Source organism: Argentina silus (genome assembly GCF_951799395.1).
Source record: "Argentina silus genome assembly, chromosome: 7".
NCBI classification, from domain to species: Eukaryota; Metazoa; Chordata; class Actinopteri; order Argentiniformes; family Argentinidae; genus Argentina; species Argentina silus.
Genome location: NC_139661.1, coordinates 8,827,148 through 8,854,546, shown reverse-complemented (window position 1 = coordinate 8,854,546; position 27,399 = coordinate 8,827,148). Strand labels below are relative to the sequence as shown.

At 45.4% G+C, this 27,399-nt stretch overlaps 1 protein-coding gene across 1 annotated transcript; it reads right to left on the bottom strand.

Annotated features, from left to right (window-relative positions):
• Positions 1-1,155: 1,155 nt before the first annotated feature.
• On the bottom strand, positions 1,156-25,759 carry rimbp2b (RIMS binding protein 2b; the record flags this gene model as incomplete). Its single annotated transcript, XM_083673481.1, has 23 exons — positions 1,156-1,350; positions 3,982-4,116; positions 4,244-4,315; positions 4,812-4,844; positions 5,442-5,539; positions 5,896-5,958; positions 6,259-6,427; positions 6,646-6,833; positions 8,232-8,357; positions 8,942-9,056; positions 10,338-11,114; positions 12,962-13,120; positions 13,413-13,562; positions 13,657-14,349; positions 14,840-14,991; positions 18,087-19,034; positions 19,175-19,284; positions 20,145-20,224; positions 20,980-21,128; positions 21,788-21,992; positions 23,931-23,951; positions 24,555-24,605; positions 25,658-25,759. 23 exons carry the CDS (start codon positions 25,757-25,759, stop codon positions 1,156-1,158), a joined length of 4,791 nt encoding a protein of 1,596 aa, XP_083529607.1.
• Between the last annotated feature and the right edge of the window lie 1,640 nt (positions 25,760-27,399).

The window sequence follows — 27,399 nt, the reverse complement described above, 5'->3', positions numbered from 1 at the left end:
TAGCAGATACAAGTCAAATACTAGCTGCACATCACTAGTCTGGATCAACATAATTTGCAAATACATTTCCGTTTGTGAAGTAATGCAATGACATGAAAGCAGACAGGACAAAACGCTCCATTGACTGGACAAAATACATACCATTGTGCATTCATAAGGCAAATACATGGAGGTTGGTTTCAACTAGGCATTTCATGATCATTCCAACTACTTCAAAATAAATCACAAGATACTGAATGATGAAACCCTGTCCCATCTATACATGTGCTTGTCCATAGGGTCTCTGAGGAATTATTACTTACAGTACAAACTTATAGGGGCCAAATGAGACCGTAGTCTTTTTCTGAAGCGTCTATCCATTTGACCTCTGCACAGATCCTACCATCAGGAGACAGGTGACAGGACTATGTACCTGGCCAGTATACTATGCTCACACACTGTAGATTCTCCTGGTGTATAACTGCCGACTAATCTGTCTGAATATAAAAGGCCATCGGTAAGCATGTGCTTTCAAAGGTCTGGTGGGAATGATGTCTGGATGTGCTTTAAGTAAAACATGCAAACCTCCCATACAGTTCAAATGACCTCAGCTACTCTTAAACAAGCTCAAGTCAAAGACTGGCCCTAATAAATTGGTCATTTTTATGGATACCACACTATGGAGTACAACTACGAATGGGCCACCAATGGTAGTATGATGACTGGACTTACTGTACTGAGCCCTGTCCTTTGATTTCAGTCATAGTGTGACACTGATCTAAATATCGCATACTCTGGAGGGACATTGTGGCCTACAGTGCCATCAATCACAGACCTATTCAATATCATATTCCAGACGACATTTCAACCATCCCGTTGCTGTTCTGTACTCGTCAAAGCTAAACATGGATAACCAGAGAGATGCTTATGACACTTACTCTATGTCAACCTATGAGGTCCCTGGACCATATTAAAAATATGTACTGTAATTACATACGAAAATATGGATCCTAGTATACAACAACAGATGTGTAAGAATATGGCATTTGCCTTGCTGACAACTGCATTTTTAATCCAAGTTTTGACCACTACATTTATTCTTCTTCACTGGACTGAAATTACAGTAATGGAAGAGTTCGAAATTTAGAATGATGTGGTTGGAAATATATCAGGAGATTATTTTACAGCGCCAAGTCTTTTCAATAGTTTCTTCCCTTTGGAGAGCAGTCCCTTTTTCTTTTTGGAGGACATGTCGCGGGGGCCCCTGATGGGACTGCCGGGCCCCACGGTGGCAGGGCCAGAGCCGGGGATGTGTTGGCGCACAGTGGGGGAAGCAGCTCTTCTGGGCGGACCCGATTTTTCCAGTGGAACCTAATGGGAGACCCGTAAGGGACAGTTCAGGGGGTTAAAAAGCCAGCCCTCTCATACCCCAGTCACTACTCCCCTCCACTCAGTCCTTTCTGTCTCAGCAGGGCCACCATACCTTTGGATTCATCAGTCTATCTCCCTCATAGTGCAGCCCAGTGCAACTTCTCAAAGCTTGGATGTTGTCTTGTTAGTGTACTGAGACATACCTCCCTCCCCCACTGCCATGTAGGAACAGTCTTTGATCAAGCTGCTTTAAATGATAAAGGCTACAACACCAGAGAATATAGGCATGATTAAGGTCCACACTACTACGTCTCTTTCTCCTATTAATAACACATGTTCTGCTCAGACTGCATAATCTCTCTCAAAGATGGCTATCAATGGCAAAGGCAATACCTTTCACACAAAAACAAGATTTACAATACTGTATTACATTATGGGACAAAATATGACAGCAAACTTTCCTTTAAATATAGAGGCATTCGTTTACAACTGGGTTTACATAGAAACATCTAATATCTAAATATTCCTTCATTGTAATCATGAGCTAAAAGGCTTCCTTTCAATTGCACTTAGGAAAGATGTGTCGTTAAGATCCCATTAACATGAGACTGTAGTCTCTAGCTGTGTATAGCAATATATAGACACGTCTGAGTCCAAATCAATAAAGGTAAGACTCTGCACATCGTATGTTCATTGTTTTATGATATGTAGAGAGGAGATAAGTTTCAAATTTACCAGTTTTGAAGCAATTTAGCACTTTTCATCAAGGTAACTTCATCAAGGTTGTTGGGACCAATTCAACCTGCTTTAAAAAACGTTTTATTCACAAATCTGGTCGCAAGCACTTAGAGATTTAAACAAACTAAATAAAAAATGAGATTCTCCATTTCTCATGTTAATTAAAATGAAGTTTGAAAATCTAATTGATGCCACTTTCTATGAGGAAAAAATGTTAGTAGCTCTTTTGCCATTTCGCATCATTCCTTATGTGATAGAGAAAAAGTGCACCCCACGTACAACTTAATAAGGGTATTATGTCGTATGCTGGAACTGACCACCATCTGTCTTGAAATAATATGACTACGGTAATGCCACTGAAATGTGTATCTTATTGATTGGAAGCCTCAAAAAGACGAATTTGGCAATTACCACTGACCTATATCTTGCCATTTCCGATTGGATTAAGTGTGGCGGGGTGCACTACTTCAAGGAGAGGGAAGGTTCTGTCTATAAGAATGTTAGCTATTTAGTTTGATTTAATGTTATTACTACAGGGAAGCAACCTAGGCGTGCAACAATGGCCTTTTAGCTTACCATGAGTTACAGCAGGAGACTTATCGTGAGACGGACATTGTAATGTACAACACCCAGAGAAACAACTGAAGATACCATGCGTCTTGTCTAATGCATTGGCTAGGGTGATCATCCTTAAGTTAACACGATAACCTAAAAACTCACAGAAAATGTATGCAAATACACTGGGCCAAATTAGTCTCAAAATCTTACTCTAAGCCACAGTATTCCAACACTAAAACATAGTTAGAGGATATTCTCGAAAAAAAATAAATCTATATCCATTAAGAAGCAAAAGAAAGGTCATGAAAAGTGTGTATGTTGCATACCAGAAACTAAGGGTACCCATGTCATCTGCATTAGACGAGGGGAGCGTAACCTTGGTATCCTCAGTTGCTCACTTACGTGACGGAAACAGAGCCTTTAAGGTGTGAAATGAACACTCTTCTTCTGTATTGCCAAGCGGGTGAGGAAAAGAAATAAAAAAAAAATGCAGTGATGGCATTTCAATAATCTGCACTATGAAAATGACAAATCATAAAACAAGGAAAGAAATCTCTGATGAAACCTGTTGATATTCAAACATTAACTTGCAATTATTTGTTAAACACAGAATTGTCACATTAATTTACAGCTAGTAATATAATTACTTAGAAATTATACTCTGATAGCAACATAAGCTTTTTTTGACGTCTTGCGTGCTATTTTACAAGTAAGCAATATACAAAAACAAGGCTTTCAGGAGCAAATACAAAATGTATATAGTATTAGATTTCTTTTTTGATATAAAAATGTTCAAGGAGAATTCATGCATCTTAAAGATAGAACATGCGGTGCTACAGTCTACATATTTCATCTTTCAGAACATCAAAACTATCTTCTATTAGAAACTATTTTAGATCAAACACAGGTTATATTCATAAAGCATTTATTACAATGCTAAATATGCATGTGCAAAAAAACATTGCTTGTTGACTGCTATATGTCAAGACATTATAAGACAAGGTAAGTCAGTGGTGTTTTCTACTTCCTGTCTATTCTCTTTGAGAATGCTTTATGAATACAGTATCCAGATATTTTACAATGCTTTTGTTTCACAGCAGTCAACATCATAAAAATAAAAGTACCTCTGTCAAGTATCAATGGAGTTGTCTTAAATATATTTCTGAGACTTCAACGATGGTTACAGCATAATGCTCCAAAGTGGGAACTCCCATTGTAATTTCAGCAATGAAACACACACAAGCACAGACGGAAAAACTAAAGGAGTAAGGAGATAGAGGGAACTGAAAAGAGCAAATGGATGACAGAGGGCTAGTACTGCGAAAGAGCATGTACCCTTTTGGTCTTTATCCGCGCTGGAGCATCCTGGGGGTATCGAGATGGAGTGTCAGTGAGAAAAACCTCAACATCATCAGGCACTTCTTCAAGAAAGTTGGAGGGAACAAGACCCTTGTGTCCATTGAGCTCGCCCTGAGGGATCACAGAAAGACAGTGAGACTCATCCTTGCCCCACAACCCCATCTGATGTTGGACTCAGTCACACATTTACAAGTTTCTTGATATCATCAAGTGTAAATAGGACAGATCACATACTTACATAGTAAAACCCATCTTCATCGATTTCACCAAAAACTGTTATGACGTCACCCGCGCAGAATGTCAATTCAGCCTGTTCAAAAGGGAGAGGTTAGAGTTACTGTATGTTTACCCTTCTTCTCCGCATCACACAAGCTATAATCTGTTCTGTTCAAGACCCAAAACGTAGATTCTTATACTGTAGGGTTTCATTAGTGTGAAATGCTGTGCTTCCTACTCCAACCAATGAAATGCGTTGTACATGTACGTGTCAATGCAGTCTTGGCAGACTGTTGCAACCACTGTATCAACTGCATCAAATGTTGGATCTTCGAACACAGCATTGCAACACTACGGGCATCATATTCCTACAGGGCTCTCGAAAACACACCGACCAAATGCAATGCACTGTAACGTGAGGAGACCAAACCCGAGGAAAGATGCCAGCTCAGGCAATGCGTGAGGGGTTGTGTTCATGAACACTAGGGAAGGGTGACCCATCTGAACCCCACCTCCACGACACACTCCAACAACAGGGGGGAAAAAAACACACACACAGAGAAACGTAGATGTACGCTCCTCTCACTCACCTCCTCATTCAGCCTGTCTCCCCCATAGTGTGTCTGACGCAGTGGCAATAGAAAGGTGAGAGTGAGTGAGAGCAGGGGGGGGAAGGGCCATAGGTACAGCAGGAGAATAATACTTAATAGTGACCAGCTAATGACATGGTATTGTGAAGACGGGGAGTCAGTCTGGCTGGTGTATTGGATGAAATATTATCCTTAGGCTATTCTATTTCAAGAAGCAGGCAAATCTACGAGTACTACAGTAGTAGTAGTGCCACTCAACAGAGTAGGACTAGGTTTACACCTAACTCAATAACAGCAGTGGTGCTCTCCAACTGTGACGGTCCTCCTGAAGTATCGTACAGAGAGTTTAATTCATGAGCTGTGAGATCTCCCATGCTAAGTCAGAGCTACAGTGTTGTACACTGTGTGGCCTTAAAATTCCACACACATAAGACACATAAGACACAATACTATTAATAATACATCATTTTCTCCTGTTCATTCTGAGTTCACGTGCCATAATGTCTGCCACATTCTGTCATGTTATGTTCAGTATTGGTATGGATTCACATGCATCCTCATATACTAATCCTATCTGGAAAAGGAGGGGAAAGGAAGGATGAAAGACTAGAGCTCCAGCAGTACCTCCACATCCACGTTAGGGGAGCTCTCCCTGGGGTCGTAGTCATAGAGGGCCACCATCCTGCGCGTGGACACTGGGTGCTGACGCCCACTCCGCCTGTTCCTCTCTAGAGAGAGAGAGAGAGAGAGAGAGAGAGAGAGAGAGAAAGACACGGGCATTGAAAGAAAAGGTGTGTCGAGTATGTGTAGGGGTGAGCATGGTTGTTCACTTTTATCCAAATATTCAGTAGTTACATGTTGTACACAGTTTGGCTGATGATCTGGCATGAATATCCAACTACTTCCAGAGGATGAATGGATGATTGTATTCCAAAGATGGCATATTAATGGTTAAACAGTGAAACTAGCCATTACTCCCAATCGCAGATATTCATGTCAGGACTAAAGAGAGGTTCATCAGGAGAAGCAAAGCGTGAAGCTGATGAAGGAAAAAGGCAAGAGTACATCTTTAGAGAACACAGACCTCGCTTGGATTTCCTGGACCTGCGGTTTATTGAGCGACCATCTTTGAAGCGGTCGCAGTTCACTTCAGAGGAAAGCAGAGAGAAAGGAAAAAGAACGAGAGAAAAGAGTGTAGAGACAGAGAAATGAGAGTACCATCGGCAATAGAGTAGAGATAGCAAGCCAGAGAGAAGAAGAAGAAGAAGAAGAAAAAGAAGAAGAAGAAGAAGAAGAAGAAGAAGAAGAAGAAAAAGAAGAAGAAGAAGAAGAAGAACAACAACAACAACCACAACAACAACGACAACAACAACAACAAGTAGAGATAGAAAGTGGTAGGGGAAAAGAGAGAGTGAAATAAAAAATAAAAAAACAGGTGGTGCCGTACCTAATTTCTCTACAGGTGTGTTGAGAGGGAGGAAGCCCTGTTTGAGCAGCTGGTCCATCATCTCGTCATCCTCCGTCTGGATCTCTGACACCATGTTACAGGGGATGAGCCCCGGCCGGTCACGGATCTCTGCCCTGTAGAAGCCATCTGTGTCCTTATCCCCATAAACCTGAGGAACACACAAGCACAGTCAAAGGAGAGAGAGACAGACAGAGACAGACAGAGAGAGAGACATGTTTCTCTTGGGTTTATGTAGTTATAGCAGCTTCAGAGTGTATGCGCACCAGAGTGACCACTGGGCCAGTGAGACTACGATGCTGTCTTGTGACTACAATGCTGTGAGTTATCCAACTGTAGTGCTGTGTGGCTCAGACAGCAGACTCCCACCTTGATGATCTGGCCCTCTTTGAAAGGCAGCTCCTCGTCAGCCGCGTCAGGGTTTGGGGACATGGAGAGGGGGTCATAGTCAAACAGAGCCACAAATATACGCGCCAGGTCCTCCGGGTCCGACTCCTCGTAGTACTCTGGGGACCGGCGCTCTCGCCCGTTCCTGTGGGCGCGCCCACCGTACCCATCTGAAACACAGGAGAGGGCACTGCTGCTACTCCCAGCCCTGCACAGCCTCCAGCACAGGCTGTGAAGGGCAGAGGGACCAGAAGATGTCACTTTGTAAGAGCTGACAGGGGAGAGGGCGATGAAACACATGTGTGAGAAAAAGAGCCTTGGAGGTTTTAAAATGCCACTCTTAAGTAAATGAAAACTGCCAATCTCCCTCTCTTTCAGAGGCTGGAACATTTGGAGTTGAGGTAAGCAGGAGACTGCTTTTACAAAGCTCTTCCATGCTAACTGATTGACAGTGGCACAGAGTGGCTCTTTTTTCACACATCTCTGAATGCTGGCACGACACATTTAGACAGAGGCAGGAAAGACATTTCAAGCAAAGCCATGGGATGCAGGGGGAACTAAATGACCGTGCACGTTGAAAGAATGGGGGGGGGGGACATATTGTTCATTGCTGTTTTACTGTACAGAACCTGCTTTCTCTGACAGAGTCTACTAGGCATGCATCCGTTCTACTCTTCTAAATGCAAAGGTGTGCTTCTATATCAACACAGGAGGGGTCAGAATCATGCTTGGTTCATATTTGGAATACAATTGATAGGGAAAAACAACAATCCTGAAAGAAATGAGAACATCAAACATTCCTGAAAGAAATGATACCATCAAATGCCATGGCAAATTCCTGACTCTGGGCATATCAGGGACAGTGAGGGGAAAGGAATGATGAACCAAATGTTTCAATAGCAGAATTCAGGAGGCAATCTGATACTTGTTGTAGGTTGTTGTCATAGCAGGCACCTGATGAGATTCGGGTTAATCGAAAAACATCCAAAACAACCATGGATGAATACAGAGTATATACACTTGAAATCAATCCCATTTAACATACACTGTATATGTTTTTGGAAACATTTTCGTTTGATGATGTTTTTATGGTAAAAATTCTAACACTGTGCAATGGAGTGATACCAACAAGGCAGGAGTGCACTTACTCATCCAACGCTTTTCCTTCCCACTGTACAGTAAACAACCAGTCATGCAAAATCAACAGAGGAGAAGGAGGGAGGCTATTGGCCCAGGAGGAGGAGGAGGAGGAAGGGTGAAAAAAGGGGGGGGGAGGAGGGGATGGTTGGGAGAGGGTGAGTTCAAAGGAAGGTCTGGGATTGAGGCTACATACAGGGAGGGGGACACTCATTCTCCAGCTACAGAAAATATTGCCATCTTGTCTTCCCCGTCAGCTTAGTCTAAAGTCACACTCAAAAGGTGCCCTGAATGGAGCAGAAAGACCACCATTCCCCTCTTGATAATGTATATCAAATCAGTTTTCTACACACTACTGTACGTGTATACGTCTATCTTTTCTGTCATTTATCAAGGGTGATTGTCTTCTAGAGAGAAGCTGCGCCACATACCATATTGTTGCTCTGAGGCCATAGACCGCCATATCCTGCGTCGAGCTACACTGCCATAGTAAACATCGTCCTTGACAGGTGAGGGGTTCCCCTCACTCCCCTCACTGTTACTGTCCATGGTGATCTCTACAGAAGACACCAATCACAGTGTTACTGCCCGGGACGGCCCAACACTGCACTACCCAATGCCCCACCCCACCCCGCCCCCGTCTGGACATGCTGGAGGGGGAAAGGATCAGGGGACTTGGGGGGAGGTGGGGTTGGTTAGGAGGCAACAGATTTGACTCTGGAGTTATTCAATGTAAAACAGCAATGCTTTCACTCTTTGAGAGCCAGAGGGACAGGTAAAAGTACCTCAGCCCTCTAGGTATTAATGTTACCCTATAGACAGTATCCATAAGCATACACCTCTGAGAGATTTCAAACACTTTTCTGTTATCAGCACCTGGTCATTTACCCCCCCCCCCCTATTGCAAATGCACATTCAGCGAGCCAAGTCAGAGACACCATATAGAGGTATGAGGATGGGTAGAACCACAGGTGTAGCAGTTCACCACTACAAAAGCTTATATGGTTGTTTAAGGTAATGTGTCTATGGGAAAGATGTTCAGCTCAGCTCACATGGGTAGAGAAACACATGGGATAAATACACAACACCAGCGTCCCTGAGGGAGGGGACACGGCACCCCTCACATGGCGACCGCACTAACCAATGGAAGGAACCATCATGGGCCGTCGTTGTGGGGGTGTACCGCCATGGACCGGCCTCCTCCCTGAATGGTCCAGCCGATCAGAGCGTCCATGTGAGGGCGAGTTCCCTATAATCTTTAGAGTGAGAAAAAAAACACATGCCAGGTTAAAACCAACCGCCTCTCTCTCACAGAACAAACCACCGATTCAAAAAAAGGATCGCAAAACCATAAGAGCAAATGATGTCACCTCCATTTGTCCTTAAGGAGGCAAAATAAAGAGTAAGAAACCCATAAAATAAGGAGAAGAAAACCAATAAACCATCAACAGAAACCAAACAAAAAGCAACCCCAACACGACAACATGAACCAGGGTTTTTGGCAGAATCAGATGTTTAGCTAAAGACCATTTGTATTTTTTGTTCTGCACATGTCAGCTCCTTGATGGGAAAAGTAAGCGAGTGAGTGAGTCAATCAGAGAGAATGGAGAGAGGCATGGTTAGCTGAACACAACCATAATGGCTTCAGCCTGGGGCCTCAATGAGTGCAAGAGACTGAAAAACATAAGGACTTGTCATACGGGGGGATATGGGGCGGAAAGAAAATGGGAGGAAGAGGGCTACAAGCTGACCACTACTTTGGATGGGAGGAGGAGTTGATTCCTCTGAAAAGATACAAGGGAGGACCATGAGAGAGAGGGCAGCTCATTGTCTGCCAGCACATTGCCAAGCACTAACATGATGCGGATGGGGTTGAGGGCTGAAACCCTGGGTAGGTTTGGGCGGGTCAGAAAGAGGTTAGGCTATGGGCTAGGCTATGGGCTAGCTACCCACCACTAGGAAAAGCTTGATCTGTCATTAGAGTCAAGCCTTTTTTCAGCAATGAAAGGCACAACATGCTGGAGTATATGTTCCCCCTGGAAGGCAGAGCAATCAGGGTTTAGTCATAGGTAGGATAAGAGGGGCAGGACACCTGTCAGAGCTGTCACAGACAGGTATCAAACCTATTGGCTGGCAGTGAGATGGGGGAGGGCCGAGCAGGAGAGGGAAACACTGACCCCTCATGCACAGCATAGAGGCACTATAATGGTTGAGCTGCCATTTTTCTTTGAAAGGAATCGTTCTCCTCCGAGACATCAGAAACAAAAACTCTGCAATGGCCTTTAGGTAATCAAAAAAAGCTTCACTTAAAAATATCACTGGATGTTCTAAGAACAAGCAAACTAATACACATGAAAAACTACAAATAAGAACCACCATGAACATGTAAGAACTTGAACCAGAAGACTGCACAAAACAATAAGAAATCAATGTAAAGAGGGGGAGATCCAAAGAGAAAAAAAACACCAAGAAAAAAAGAATGGTTTTACTGCTTGCTGATGGAATGTACAGCAGATAAGTGTCTGAGTCACACACACCAGCGGCTGGTCCGAGCCCCTGCTGAGCCTGGCCACAGAGTGGGCCCTAGTGTCCCTGTGATAGGCTCTGTCCAGCTCGCCCAGCCTGCCCTCGCTCAGGGCCCCCTCCCTGGGGAAGTGTCTGGGCCCTGGGTCCCGGCTTGGCCCATAGTGCACCTCCCTGCTCCTCAGGTCCCCCATGTGCACCATCTTGGTCTTGGCTGCAGTTACAGGCACGTTACAGAAATCCTCCTCCATGCTGCACTGGCGGGTCAGGGTCCTCTTCCGGCCGGCGGCCAGGGCCCGGCGTTCTACCGGCCCCTCGCAGTGGATGATGCGGACATGGCCCCGCATGGGGCTCCCGTGTGTGTAACCCCGGTAGCCCAGGGAGCCCTCCTCCTCACTCCCACAGTCCAGGCCGCTGTCGGGGCTCTTGGTGGTCTGGCGGCTGGGCCGGCCCAGGCTGCGCTCGTCCAGGGGGTAGCCGTAGCCGTAGCGGCTGTCAGGGAAGCGGGGAGAGGAGCGCTGGCGCTGCAGCCGGCGGGGGTTCTTGCCGGGGGAGAGGTGGTTGTGCTGGTAGATATGAGGGCTCCTGCGCTGAGTGCGGGGCGTTCCGGGCCTGCCTCCCTCATCGAAGCGTAGGCGCTGGCCCATGCCGTCCACTCCGTCAGGATCCTCCTCGGCCACCTCAGGGATGCTGTGCAGACGTTTACTACGCAGGGACTTCTGCCTGACCACCTCTCTCTGCAGGTCCCAGCAGTCCCTCTCCTCCCCCAGGTCCTGACGCCTATAATACGCCTTTGGCCAGGACGGGTCAGTCAACAGCACGCAGGTTGGATTGTTTGTTTGTTTTTTTTACAATGAAGGGGTTTGTTTTAGATTTGGGGGTTTGGTTTAGTTTTTGAAGGTGTTAGAACAGGCAGGAAACAACACAGTGTGTGTGAATAGAAAAGAAAACAGGAAAAAAAGACAAAATAAAGACAGAATTAGTTTATTTGAGGCAATGGCCAGATGTAAAGCATGCAGTCTCATTCCGTTGGGGGTGGGAAATGACATGCTCTGAACGGGAATCTGTGGAGGAGGAGAACCAAGGGGATGATGGCTGATAATCACACTGAGGATGACGGGGCTGAACAGGTGAGGAACATTCAACACACAGACAAACAGAAACATATATCCAGTAGAACCTGAGCAGATGAAATGCGAAGACACAAACCGACAGGAATAAGGCAGAAAAGCACCCGAATAGTGAAAATAATGCGAAATAGTATACTGTATAAGTATACAATCTAGCAGTCTGTTCTAACAATTTCAGACTGAACAGATTGGATGCTTTTCTCAGTTCAACTAAAGGAACATCGATTTTCCATCCATCATATCTATCTTTCTTACTGTCTTACATACTGTAGTTCAGCTTGGCGGGGCTCCCTCCTCAAAGATGCTATTTGTTTGCTACTTGACCCTGGTAGTGTGCTACTGCACATAGACCTAACTGTAAATACACATACAGCTCTACCAATTAGCTCTTTTAACTGTTATAATTCCAGAACAAAGGCCTCATAAAACAGACATGAGTACATACAGTACATGAGGACATGACAGTGGTACAGTGACATACAGTACTGATTGACAACATAGTGACTATGGGAACATAGGCAGATGCAGTATCAGTGTATTGAAGATATCAATACACCCATAAAGACAGATTGAAAACCACAGTTTAAAGTACAGTATGTACAGTGTACAGAGTTTAGGTGTTCTATACATCGATGATCTTTTGCTAATGCTAATTTATATTATGAACATAATTAACAAATCACGAAAAAGGTCTAATCATGTCAAATGAATGTTAGCAGTTTCCCAAGTGACCCGAAGGCCTTCTGCTTCTTATTAGTGATCAACAGTAGAAAAGATTTGGTCACACTTGTCACTCACTCTAAGTATGTTGTTGATAGTTGATAGTTGTTGAGACACAATGGCTTCTCCTATACATGTGCCCCTTTGACATATTCAATGGAGACAGGTCCACATACTGACAACAGTAATCATCTACACCAAATAATAAGGTAGAACATGAGACAGACACAACCGAAAGTGAATTATTCCATTTAAGTAAACTCACTTAAATGAGATTCCCATATGCACTCAATATGCCATGACCCTTCTAGCTGATGATACAGTACATCTTGGCCATTATTACATTCTTCAACAGCATTTTTTTTCCAATATAACAAGCACATCAAGTCATCACTCTTCAACTGTGTATTAAAATGCGCATCATAATGTGGCAAAAAAAATAAACACACATTTCATGTTCGTATCAATATACAGCCCATTGATATCACGTAAGTGAGCTAACGGCTTGTGTTCAATTCTTTTCAAACATGCTGCGTGCGTGTAGCCACATGGAATAGCTAAGCCTAGGATGGGTTAGGGGTAAGCTCAGCCAGGCAAAGCCACACAGCGGGCCTGCATGTGGAGCCTGAGAGGAAAAGGCAGGGGGCCGTTGTAGATGGTATGACCCACCCTCCCCCACCAACACCCCCACCACAAATCCCCCCCCGGTCCTCCCTCCTCCCTCCTGCCCTGCCCTGCTCCTGCCCTGGGGGGAGGGGGGGGGGGGCGGTTATGTATGTATTCTGTACCTTGAGAGTGTTGTGAGAGTTGATGCTACGCCGGCGCCCCTCCTCCAGCTGCATCTCAGAGTACAGGTCCTCCTCATCCTCCTCCATGATGTCAGACAGGTCAGAGCCCCGACTGCTCTCCGTCTGGTACTCCTCACTGTGGCTGTGGCTGTAATGGTGCTGGAGGACAGACAGAGACAGAGAGAGAGAGAAGAGGGAACGCTTTCATTAACACGGAGGGAACGCTTTCATTAACACGGAGCCAAAAGGTCACAGTCACGCCTTAGGACGACAACACCCAGCACAGCGCATCTCTCTCTAACCCTTCTACTTGGCATTCGTCAGGTGAATCACATCCGATTCACGCTGGGTGTTGCGTCTGTCTCCGCCATGTGGTAGTCGTCTCTGGCGGAATGAGGGAGAGAGACAGTGTTGTTTGTCTGGACTGCCGTACTGGGTGTGTAAGCGGTACCTGTCTGCCCAGCTCTGAGCCCCTCAGGAACTCGTCCACTGACGCCCCTCTCCTCCTGGCGTGAGGAGAGTCATAGCCGTCCTCCTCCTCGTCAGAGTTCAGGGAGTGCAGGGCATTACCCCGGTCGCTGAATATATTCCTCTTCTCAATCTGATACATTAGAGAAAAAAAACAGACACGAATGACTTAGTATGGACACTGATTTAACGTGTGTACAGGATAGGGAGTCCGTACACATGCTCACCCGGTTGCTCTCAGCAAATACCCTCTGAGCAGCTTCCCTGGCCATGGCCTTGGCGATGGTGTTTGGGATGGGGGCTCCCTGAGGCTGTGGCAGGATCCTCTGAGGAGAGGGCGAACGACGCCCCTGGAAGTGGGGCGGCTCCAGGGTGTGTCCACGCATGGGAGGGTGGGGCGAGGAGCAGCGGACCCGCTCCCAGGGCTGGCCAGGCCTCAGGCCCGCCTCATGCTCTTTGGTTTCTGGCTCTCTGGCACTTACTAGCGGTTTGGGCTTGGACATGGGGTGGGTCTGGTGATGGGGCTGGGGCTGGGGCTGAGGCTGAGGGGGAGGGTGGCAGAGGGGTTGGGAGTGGGGCTGTCCATGGGGCAGAGTATGGGGCTGGGGCTGGGGCTGAGGCAGGGGCTGGACATGGGGTTGTGGGTGGGATGGGGGGTACGTGTGGGGGTAGGGCGGATGGGTTTGTGTGTGTGCAGGATGTGGCTGGGGGTGGGGCATAGGATGGGGGTGTGGAGGGGGGTGGTGGCAGGAGGGATGGGGAGGTCCCAGGAGACTGTGTGGAATGGTGGCCACGGGGGAGTCCTGAGACTCTCCTTGTGCTGATAACGTCCTTACAATGACCTCCCTGGCCTCTAGACACTGGATCCTGTTCAGCTCCACTGTCACATAGTCTGCCGTAGGGTACATCACCTCTGCTATCTAGAGAGGGTTACACAGGAATGAGCACAAAACAACATCTCTTCACTGACTATACAGTCATTCATATCGTTAGATCCCATCCAGAAAGTAGACAGGATCATTTACCTCTGTAAAGTAGCACAATTATCATGATCATATGGGGTTTTTTCACATTCATGTTTCCCTGTTTCGTTGAGCATAATGACATTGTTTGCTGAATTTCAATGTCGTAGTTCAATGTTTGTATGCAAACGACAAACATAACAGATTGCATTTCATGTTTACTGTATCTACACTTTGGGCAAAATGGAGCCTGGTAAAGCTCTGATTGCAATTCTCTGCATTATGTAATCCCTGCAGAAACCACAGACTGAACATGACTGTAACATCACAATTCTCCAGCAGATGGTGATAGAGCACTACATACTCATGACAGCGCTGAAGGTTACAGGGCCCATTCTGACAGAATTAAACATGAGGCGCTGCATAATCATAAACCATTCTTACGCACCTTTTGTCCCTTTGTGCACACGGCATAGCCAATCACGCTGGCCCCATTGGAGGTTCCTGTGGACGTGAGGAGCGGGGGCTTCCATCGTACCTGCAGGATGCCGGGGGTCTGACTACACTGGACCTGCACCTCCTGGGGAGGGAAGGGGGGTCCTGGAGGGAGAGGAGCCAGAGAAGATTGTCAACATATGAAAACAATAGACTCGGAGCGGATGCTTGCAGTGTGTGTTTAACATCAAAGGCCGACATCTTGACCTGATTCCATACTGTGTAAAAAAACGACAGCCGTCAAGATATTTCCATGTAATGCCGTTTAATCTACCGTACATGTAAAACTTTATGTAAGCATGTGCATATAATGTTTAATCTGTTGGTAGGCTACTGTACGTGTATTTGTGTGTGTGTGCATAGGCTACTGTATGTGTATTTGTGTGTGTGTGTATGTGTAGGCTACTGTATGTTTATTTGTGTGTGTGTATGTGTAGGCTACTGTATGTGTATTTGTGTGTGTGTATGTGTAGGCTACTGTATGTGTATTTCTGTGTGTGTAGGCTATTGTAAATGTAGGCTACTGTATGTGTATGTGTGTGCATGTCTTCCACATGTATCGTATGTTTAAGAGTGCAATATCATCCTGCTGTCAGGATCTCTGCACTCCTGTTCCACAAAGCCTCCAGAGAGAGAGAGAGAGAGAGAGAGAGAGGGAGAGGGAGAGAGAGAGAGAGGTTTTTTTTCACAGTCTACCTCTGCTGCGTGCTAACCAACAGGACCCATCTGTGCAGTCCTGCCAGCGCCCTGCAGTCACACAGGCCTATAGAGGGAGCAGATGCAGTCAGCTGCCCATTCAGCACTATCTCAGAGCAGCAAGCCACTGCACCGTCTGAGAAGGCACGTCAATACATCTTCATCGCATTTCTACACCATACAACTGTCAGCAGAGATATACCACTCTCTGAAGAGGAAGACTCAGCAGGAGGCGGCATCCTGACCGTTCAGCTGTTTTTGACATTCAACTGACGATCATAAAGCATAAGCCTCAGCGTGAGTTGAAGGGAGTGTTTAAAATAAGCATTTAAGTGAATCCAACCCATGTCATGATGAGAAAAACAAGGGAGGAAAACTGTTATTTCTCCATTAGGCTAATCACGCATTGCCTTGAATGATGATGTAACCTTTGATGTTGTGTTATTTCATAGATCTCATTAAAACTGCTGGGTTTCATTAGACTGATATAAAACATTCTGATACATTATTACCATAGCCTGTCTGATTTGGTGTGATTAATCAATTGACAGTGAGTCTGTGACCCTTTAGGGGAACATTCTGCCATGTACACCAGCCTGAAACAGTTCCAGGTGCCTCTCTAATGACCAATAGCCGACCATTTGATGAACTCATCCTCAGTTGACAACAGTCATTTTCACGTCACTCAGTTCAATCATGTTCCAAGACCTTCATGCAGACTTCACAATAATAGGGACGGATGCCTCTCAAAGACATCAATTGAGAGGGGACTGGAATAGCTCATGACAAGGCGGAGGGCACAAAGTGGATCATGTAATTGGTGACTTTATCCACAGGAACAAGATCAATTCCCAGTAATTGAAAGGCTCTCAAATGCTGTCTTTATCTTATCACGCACCACCATCACATTGTGAGGGCAAGGCCCGCAGTGTTCCCGGTAATGAGCCTCCGCCCTTCCACCACTGATCCTACTGCTGCTGCTGCTGCTGTCTACACAGGGCTCCAGCTGTCTGTCCTGTCCCTCCACCCCTCTCCTCCTCCTCCTCCTCCTCCCATCCACTGGTGAAGTCACTCACTCATAGTGCCAGAGTCTGATGCCATGATGTGACCACACTTCTAGTGAACTAAAAGGTCCAAACCCACTGCACATCCCTATAAAATACCCAATAGAGCAAGCATGCTGATTCATTTCAACATTATTTGGAGGAAATATGGCCCTACAGGCAGGCACGTAGGAAGGAGGGGGTGCAGGGGGATGAGACTGTCAGCTGGTGTTTTTCTAATTTTTTAATTGATACAGATCTTGTGTACTGGTGATGGTGTGTGTGACAGTATGTGGAAGTCTATATGTGTCATCTAGGCTACTGGTTAAATTATGTGACTGCTGTTGGGTCCGATGCTTCACTCACACTAACCACTGTTATTCTCCTGTCAAAATTCACCAGAATTGCTTGTTTAACAGGTGATATGCAAAATGTGCACAGCCCCCCCCCCCCCTTCACCCCCCTCACAAAATTTTAGGCAGCATCCCCTCACGAAATATACTTCCTACCTCCTTACCTACAGGGCTTGTTCTGTGGTTGATCAGAGTTTTTGGACAAACAGAGATGTTCTTTTTGAGTGGGACTTATGGGACTGAAGGGGGACGGCTCACAGGGACAGGCCTCTGAGGGAAGTCACTGATAATGTGCTTTACTGTATAAGTCTTTACCAGTGATTCTCTCAGACCGTGAGAAACCAGCAGGGAGACACAGAGGGTTTAATGGCGCTGGTAGAGCCAGCTGTATGTAATGCCTGTGCCTTCTCTCTCCTGACGTACAGAGCGAGAGGAGGTCTCCTGAGAGAAGAGTCCCAGAGAGCTACACTATTTACACAAACTAAGTATCTTGAGTTTCCTTCTCGCCTACAGTACAAATTCTGTTTTCTTTTACATCCTTCTGATGATACGCTGCCTTCTGCAGCAACCTCTCTGAGGAAGTTTATTCATCACACTTTTCCCTTTTTTTTTTAATTTATTTCTGGCGTGCATCTCTTTTTAAAGCCACTACACACAAATCCTGGAGGGAAATCAAAAAAAAAAAGCTACTGGGAAAAAATAAAAACAAGGCTTAGATATTTGTCAGGTATGGAGTCGTAAATATCATGGGCTCAAGGCTTGTCAGAGCTAAAGTAAATGGATTGCTGTGTTCACTCTAAATTGCCAGGTGCTTTTCAGCCAGGGTACCTTTGTGAGGGTTTACTGCTGTGCAGGCTTGATATACAAGCAAAAGCAGAAGCAGCAGGAACTAACCACAAGTGCACTCAATGCACCCTGAGGAGAGGAAAAACACAGCCCAACCAGAGCTATTATGCTAAGTACACTGTCTATAAAACATGAAAGTATATAGAACCATCAACAAAGCAACCCACACAGCAACCGAATCTCACAATGATGCAAAAACGTCACCACATGAGTAGGTAGCAGGTGTAATGATGGGGATATAGGAAAAGTAAAGCCAGCTGACCTGCAGGTTGTGTACAGAACTCCACAGAGATCTCCCTCTTCTCTCTCTGATCCAGGGGAAGCTGCCAAGGCATCTGGTGAGGGCGCGCCACGGCCTTCACCTTGTAAACGGTCATAGGCTTCAGGTGGAAGAACTGGTACTTGTATCCCCCCGCCTTGACCATGTCATACTCTGCGCCGTTGAGGAAGAGGGTGTGGCTGTAGTTGCTGCTGCTGGGCATCCAGGAGAGCTCCGCTGTGACCTGCGTGATGTTGTCCACGCGCAGGTAGTAGGGGGCCACCACCACATCCTTCCCCACCAGCAGGGTGCAGCGCAGCTCGTCCGACAGGCCCCTTTCTGTGATGCTCTGGACTGAGATGCGGTAGGTGTTGGTGGCCAGGTTGAGCTTCTCCACGAGCGACTTTGTCCTGCCCCCAAAGGGCACGCTCATGCGCACCTCCTTGTCCACCAGGACGTTGTAGCCGCTGATGGTGCCCCAGCCGGGCGGCACCACCGGAGGGTCCCAGCCCACGATCACACTCTTGGCCAGCTGTTTGATCAGGTTGATGCGGCGGGGGTAAGGCACGATGTCTTCACCAATCTCGTCAATGCTGAAGTCCAGGGTTCCTGTCCCGTTGTTGCAGGTGCCCAGGTGGTCCATGCCCAAGCTGCTGGAGCCAAGGCTGCCCAGGCTGCCCAGACCACTGGAGCAAAGGCTGCTGGTGCCCAAGCTGCTGGTGCCCAGGCTGCTGGTGCCCAGGCAGTCCAGCTTACTGTCAGACAGTAGGCTGCCAATGCCCAAGCCCATGCCTATGCTGCCCACACTCAGGCCCTGGGAACCTAGGCTACTGTGCTTGAGGTAGCCCAGATCTTTACCCCCCTCCCTGGGAAGAGAGGGCATCTCCTCGTTCTGAACAGCATCCACAAAGTTGGAGGGGACGAGGCCCTGCTGTCCATCTAGTAGCTCTCCTGAGAAACAGAGAAAGATAGATAGGGAGCAAAAGAGACAGAGAGAGAGAGAGAGAGAGAGCAACCAGCATGTAGGTGTGAAATTGAACTCTTTAGCTAAGTTTTGGATTCTGATAATAATATGTAGAGCTATATCAGACCTTCATAGAAGCCATCGTCATCCATAGTCCCATACACGTAGAGGTACTTCCCTGCCACCAGGGGGAGCTCTGCCTCAGGATTCTCATTGGGACCATCATAAGGGTTATAGCTGGTGAGAGAAAAATACAAGGAGGCAATAAGACAGCGATTCTGATTTGAGTCAAAACTAGACATAAAAATCTAATTCTGGGTGAATAATTCCACAGTCTATCAACCCAGGTGAAAATGTGACAGTATTCCACAAAATGTTAAGTGCAAATTAGTGTTGAGGCTTGACAGAATTGACAACATTGAGGTGATAGAGCACAACAGCTGGGTAGCATTCAAGCATTTTCACACTAATTCAAGCACTACATTTGACAGTAGCAAACACTGCAGTGCCCTTATATAACTCCACGAGAGGGGGAATTGCTGAGTACTACATTAAAAAAATAATCAAAAGTATACAATTTTTCAGAGTAAATGAAAAAGAGAGCGACAGCGTAGGTGGACAACATGGGGTTCCATTCATGTGTTTGCCTTTGTTCTGGGGGATTCCAATTCTTTTAGCTGACAATTAATTTTTTTTGAAGAGCACTGCATCATTATTAAGAGATGAGCTCAAACCTCTGTGGGACAGTAGAAAACACTGTTAAAATGTACTTATGGTAGGATAAACTCTCAAGCCTCATCCATTAGTAAAGCATCTCATACCCAAGTCACTAAAAAAACATCAATTTGAGGTGCAGAAAGTCATATTTATTAGGCTAAAGCTCTCTCAGACACAGGTATTGATCGATTCATCAGCTTGTCACATCATCATTACCACATGTAGCACCATTGTCTGTATGTAGTCATAGCTAGACTAAACGTGCCCTTTGACTGGCATTGTGGGGCAGTACTGTATCCTGGAGTCAGTATGGTTGTCAGGGGGTTGAGAAAGCTGCATACACTGGTCTTACCGGCTGGGAAAGAAGCAGTCAAGCTCACCTGTACCGCGCGATGCACAGACGGACCTTGCCGGTGAACCTAGGCCTGGACCTGGTGGTGGAGCTTAGTTCTTTGTCCATCTGGAGGACAGAGACAAAAGACAGAGAGGAAAACCCATCATGAGAAAGAGAGTCATAAAATACACTTTCCTTCTAATCTCTCTTCTCATATTCTTCATTATTACTTTAAGTTTTACGTCATGCAAACCTATGAAAACTATTGCATGTTTTCTATGCTGGAAGTCAGTGGGGCTGATCTTCCCTTTCATGGTAGCAGTGGCTAATCTCTTTGGAGTAGATACTTGGTGAAACTGCCAATACTCTCAGTAGAGTGTAAAAGGAAACAGACTGGGCCTTTCACACCCTATCCTCTATGCCCCACACTGGCAGAATGATGGGTTCTCACTGTGTGTTCTCACACTCCTGCCACTCCACCAGCACAGGACGTCAGCTTTGGCTGGCTGAACAGAGTACAGCAGAGTCTGTTTGTCAGTCTTATGTCTTTGAAATGATACACGGTGACCTTGTTGGAGAGAAACACTGCTATGATGCTTTATTATTGTCGAGGCTCAGATCTATCTCCATCATTTAATCAGGGCTAACAGTTCTCCTTTGTCGCAGACGCTGGTTCTGTGATAGCTAAGCTAACTGAAATAAAACAATTGTTTGAATGCGGTGGACGGACGGACGGACGGACGGACGGACGGACAGACCGACAGAGGGGGGAGTGAACGGATGGATGGATAAATGGATGGGTGAGTGGGTGGGTTGACAGATGGATGTATAAACAGGTAGATGGAAGGAATGAAGGAGAGGGGAGACCAGGTAGGACCCACCTCTGAGAGCAGGGCCCGTCGGGGGCTTGTGGCTCGGCTGCGTGTGAGGAATGTTGGCTTTACAGACAGGAGTTCAGGCTTGTCCCCACTGATCTGGAGTGGTCGGATGAACTCAGATATCACAGATCTGCTCATTGGACTGTCATTGCCTAGGGGCAAAACAAAGGAATCACTCGGATCTGAAATATGACTGTGCCAGCTTAAATCACATTTCTATGAGTAATAATGCATACAAGGAGTTATATCGCATGCTATTTCATTCATTCTTCATGTGATAAAAATAAAATGACAAGAAAAAGCAGCAATTTACAGAAAAATACCCATACATGACCAATAATAAATAAATCATAAATCATTAGTACAATAAGGTTGTGCATTATAAGTACACATCTGTACGTAAAGATGCAATCAAATGAAAAGTAAACTCCCAGACACAGGCTCAATGTAAAGCTCAGTATGATTGACATATACAGTACATATGTGTCCTCTTATTAGAGTGTGTGGCAAGCTGTGGTAAAGGCTATGTCATAGCTTGATTGATTATTTCATTAAGAGCTCAATGTTTATCCCCATTTACGTCATAACCGTTGCCTCCAAGATCTCAAATTTCAAGAGCAGCTGCATGTTTGTCTCTCCTCTTGCGTCATTGTAATATTAGCTTGACTAAAGTGTCTCACTGTGCTCTACAATAACACACACTCTGAGGATATTCTTATCTATGAGCTGTGTATGTAGCAATGTCTATGTGTATGGGCAAACTCAACCAAACCCCTTTAAAGGTGCTGAGGATCAAGAAGATTCCACTAACCTTTCCCTATGGGGGCGGCCAGTCCATTCAGGAGCTGGGAGAGGGATTTGTTGGGCGATCCAGGGGATTCACAAACAGTTAAGGGATCGGTGCTGAGGATGTCAAACTTCCCAGCCTGCAGCCGGAACTTCTCCAGCTCTTTGGACAGGAGGTTGAACTGCTCACTCTGAGTCCGACATTTCTCCTCCAACTCTCGGACTTTGGCCTGATGACACAGAGAGAGAGAGAGAGAGAGAGAGAGGGAGAGGGAGAGAGAGAGAGAGAGAGAGAGAGATAGAGAGAGAGAGGGAGAGGGAGAGAGAGAGAGAGTGAGAGAGAGATAGAGAGAGAGGGAGAGGGAGAGAGAGAGAGAGAGAGAGAGAGATAGAGAGAGAGATAGAGAGAGAGAGAGAGAGAGAGAGAGAGAGAGAGAGAGAGAGAGAGAGAGACAAAAGGAAAGGAAGTAATAGAGGAATAAGAAAGTGAGAAACAGAAAGAGAATTTAAAATCTGTCAAAGTAAACACACATATCTAAGATGAGGGATGGGATATAGGACATTAAAATGTGGGAGTCATTCATTACAGAGAAAAGGGTGTTGACGCCTTAAAGGTTCCTATCAAACAAAACACAGTCCACTCCTAAACACCTCAACTATTCACAGTATGCAAATCACATGCAAGACTACAGTTAATGCACATGATTCTAAAGAGCAGCCTCTTGCTAAGAGGAAGTATGCATACCAAAAACTGCACTGTGTTCAAAGCGCGGGGAATGCTCCTCAACTTCATTGCACAGAGATAATAAAATAAAGGCAAGAGTCATCATGAGTTACGAAGCTGACAAGAGCTGACAACAGCAATTCAAAAACATTATAGATCCATGCAGTCAAATCCTTGGGTTGGTCAAGAATAACACTGCCCCCCACACTGGCCTGATCATAGAAGAGTAGGAGGATGGGCACGCCTAGGAGAAACCCCAGGGGTGCTCAGCTCATGATCTTCCCCTGAGCAGGGGTGAGTGTTCAGTTAACCATTCAATGCTGTTCTGTAGACAGACAACCCTTGAGTCACTCACTTCTCCATCTCTATAAACCCACATCAGTCCTTACGTCAGACCACCCTGAAAGTGTTTGCTGAAGTGACCATGTAATTTGCAGCCCTGCCCACTGCACAGCAATGCCTAATGCCCAATTTCTGTGGCATTTTGTTAAGCACTGTGAATGACTTTCATGCAGACAAGTTATTGTTCGGCAGGGCGTGAACATGCTATTAGAGGAGGGGGTGACCTTTCCAATCGCTGCATATGATTCAATGGTTTGGTGCATTAGCAAAGAGGGTGGTTAGCCTATTAGCATCACCAAACCCTACGACACGTAGCAGCCTTGTGAAACACATGCTGCAGTGCATGCAATGCCAACCATAATATGAACTCTTGACAGAGAGGAAGAGTAGAATCCAATTAGTCTTTCTCTGTCTGGAGAGCTTTATTTGTTAGAATTGAATAAGATTTCTTTATTTGTTAGAATGCCATCTTAATATACGGAGAGTCTGATTTTCCTCTCTGGTTTTTACATTGTGCTAACATCTAAACAGAATCCCTTAGACATTATAATCAAGGCAGGCAACCGCCTAACTAGAGCTGCAGTAAGGATGAAAGACCTCCATAGCATCTGTAATGTTCCAGCCCTCCTTTGTGAACTCCGCTGTGACTAAAGTAATAAGCTTTAGCTTGTTGATTGCCCAGTGGAGTGTGGATGTCTGAACATGCTTTGATGACAAGCTGAATGGAGGTGAGTGGGTGTCATCGTTGTATGGACAGCCTTTGGGAAGCACACAGTTGTACATGTGTTCTACAGTCTACAACAGCACTGTGTCCATTGCGTCATGCCATGGATGTACTGTATGACATTTGTTCAGCTGTTGAATCTCATATAAAAATAAATAAATAAATAAAAAAGCAATATCTCCCACATCAAAACCAGTTGATGACCTCTTGATTGACTTCCACCGTGGTGTGACGTATGCATAAAATGCAACAATCAATTAAATTCCCAATTACCTCAATTTACCTCCCAAATCCAAATAAAAACTAAGTGCATATATCCGGTGTACTGTACAAGAAGAGATGGAAAATATCAAGTAAATAAAAACAATTCTGAAATACCTGCATGCTGTCCAAGTGGTTCTGTATATGCATAAAACACACGCCAATAACACAGTAAAAAGAGATGTAGGAAAGAAATTAAGCACAATTACAAATATGAACACCCATACACCCACCTTGAAATAAAAACATATCTTGAAATAAGAAAAGAAGATTTTCTGTAGCATTCATGCAAAACAATTTCTTCATATCAATAATAAACAAATATCAAATGATAAGTCATGATTAATAATGATGTATGGTTATATACTATTGTTTGAATATACTGAATACACATTTTAAAAAACACAAACATTGTCATTAGCATGACATTTGTCAGCTAGCTAGCTAGCTACGTAGCTATTAACTGCTAGTTAATTACATGGGTATACAGTATATACTTAGCAAAATAATGTAATCATGTGAAAATGAATATATCATTCAATCTGACCTTGGTCTTTATGTTAGCCCCATACTATGTAAAGCACCATACAGAGAGTGCTTGCCAGTGGGGTCAACAGGGATAGAAATGCCCCTTGGCACACATATGTCTGACTGGCAGGCTGACCCTCACACTCCAATGCCAGCCACACACTCACACTCACAGCCAACTCCCTTGTCACCCCCTAGTGCCCTGACACTCACCTCTAACAGATGGACAGCTCCCTCATGCTCCTTCTTAGCCTCAACCTGAGCCTGGAAAAACATGGAGAAGCTGTGTTCACTTCAACACCAACCACAGGAACAACACATGACCTCAACTGTGGAAAACTGTTAACAACTAACTTAAATTTAAGTTAACATCTTAGGAGACTTTGAGTTTGAGCTGTTGTGACGACCATCTGTGAGAGCAACGATGTGCACAGGGCCTATATACTCTAGGATAATTGTATAGGACTACTGTATATCATATCAACAATACAGTCTTCCCTTGAGCCTACTGTAGATCTCAGGGTTTTCCAGAAGATTCATCTTTGCATAATATAAACCCATTGTACTGTGTATAAAACATAAAATAATGCATGCCAGTTTACTTAATGTGACTGAGAACATCTGTTGAGAAAACTAACGTTCCACATGAGTGAGAGAACATCTGCAGACTTTCCAATTTCACGAATCCACTTTGCAGGCAATTAATTCAAGAGAATGCAGAAAACCGCACAGTGTCTCTAGGAAGATAACACAGTAATGAGCTCCTTTTGCTAATGAGAGAAAACAGAGACTGAGCCTGTTTATGGCCAGCTCTAAAATAAGTATCTCACACAGTAACACAGAGACGGATCCTGACGAGCCCCTCTCAGCTCTGATACCCCATGAGGTGTTGGTGACACTTCCTATCACGTTCACACTCCCCTGTCATTGCTCTGCTCGCCTGACAGAGGAGGCAGACAAAACTTCACATCGTCTGGCTCTGGTGTTTTCGAGAGAAAAAAAAGAAAGAAAAAAAAAAGGCAAGTCTGATGACTCTGATCTAACTTTTAGTGTACTAATCTGCTCCACGTAGCCAATTTAGAAACTCTATTCCAGAGTGGTTTAGCTGTAGCAGGCTCTCCTCCCACACACAGACACACAACCTTGGGGTTGATAGGCAGCTGAAGGCAGGGATTTAGGAGGATACGCTGTAGTAGCTGCAGTAACACTAGTGCTCAACACAAAGCTCTTTGACCTCTGACACGGGGACGGGCCGGGCTAACAAGAGAGGTCGGCCCTCCCGTGTCGTTAGCACGACGTGACCCGCTATCCCTTACCTTCTGCAGAAGGTCAATCTCCTGCTGCTTTGCATTGAGTACAGCCAAGGCTTGCTCATGCTCCAACTCTAGCTGCTGCCTCCGCTCTGCAGCCTCTCGCATATGCTGTCGGCAGGGGGCAGGGGTGGAGAGAGGAGGGAGGGTGGTGGGGGGGTGGGGGGCATAGAGAGGCCTGCTGTTAGTGGAACTAAAAACCCATGGCATCAGGCTAGAACATGCCTCCCAAGTCCTCTATTCCCATCTCACTGTACAGAGGGTTAAATGTGCATAAACATCACAAATAAAGGGGCTTGTAACATGTTACTGGACCTCCCAGTCTCAAAACATACGTTTGGTAGTCATAAGTATGACATTAAAGTAACTAGTGTGACATAAACTGATGTCAGTTGGCAGTTTTCTTCTGAGAGACCAAGTAAAGGCCTGCCCCAAAAGCCTGGATCTGTAGTTCCAAATCAGTACAGGAATGCATGATTGAACAGAGGTTATGGATGAGGACTGAAGATGCTTTGCTGTGCGTTAAAACCAGTCATCAATCTACTGTTTTAAGTTTGCTGCCCCCTTTGAGTAACACAATACCTGTGTTTGAAGTATCATTACAGAAAAGCTGTCCTCAGCAATGTTGTCTTTGTGTGATCAATACAGGGTTTTTAGTTACATGAAAAGGGTTAGCAAATTCTGTAGCGTGCTCACTTGTCCGTGGTCATCCATAACAACAAAAGAAGCCATACAAAACAAAGGCTTAATGCAAGGTCTTTCTCAACCTCATGTCAAAGTGCCATCCAGTCATCATTTTGCTTTCATATGCTTCTCAAATGTGAATAATCAGAAAAGAAACAGACTTGCAGAGTAGTTAGGGGGGAAAAGCAAAATACATTTTCATGCCACTTATATAATTCTTGCCTTACAGTAGGTTAGTTAAAGGCCCACACTAGCCAGTTTTTCCGTCATTCACGGAGCTATCTGGGAAAGTAACGGCAGATAAAGCTAGGAGCAATTCTCCACAATGTGTCGAAAGGTTGTTTGACTCAGTCGCAAAAAAGCCGGTGAAGGGGGTTCGGAGGGTTATATTTTTAACTTTACAAACTAGGCTAGCCACGTTACACTTTGGAGCGCTATGGCTCTTTGAAATGTCATACATCACGGCACGTGGGAAATCGTTTTAGGAGGACCTAAGAAAATAGAATGTTTTGCCCAAAATACACATACCTTGACCTGAATGGCAATTTTGTGCAATTTTGTTCTGGAATCATTGCGCAATAACGTATGTACAGCACCAGGATGTCATATATCAGCTAAAAACGTTAAAACGACTAATGTGGGCCTTTAATATCATCAAGCTTGTGTGTTACATTGTCATCATGAACAGTGATCCCCATCCCAACCCCCTCCCCTCCTCGCTCTGCCCTCCCCTACCATCAAACTCATCATGCACAACCACATTCTACAGTGCGCTGGTCCTAGCTGGTTACCCATTCGTGTCATAGGAGAGCAGCCCAGAGAGAGGGGGGGAGGTAGCATAGCCACTGGAGAAAAGCATTCACAATGGGGGTAGAGTGGGCTGCTCACCAATACAGATGGACATAGCAGTGATACCTTATCAATCTAGCAGGGGAGAGAGGGGATGGGGTGAGGGAGGGGGTGGGGGAGGGGTTAGGGGTTAGGGGGGAAGGACAGACTGCTCCAAGTTTCCTAGTCTGTCACAGCTCCTTGTCAGACCTCCCACCACGGCACTGGAAGGCAAC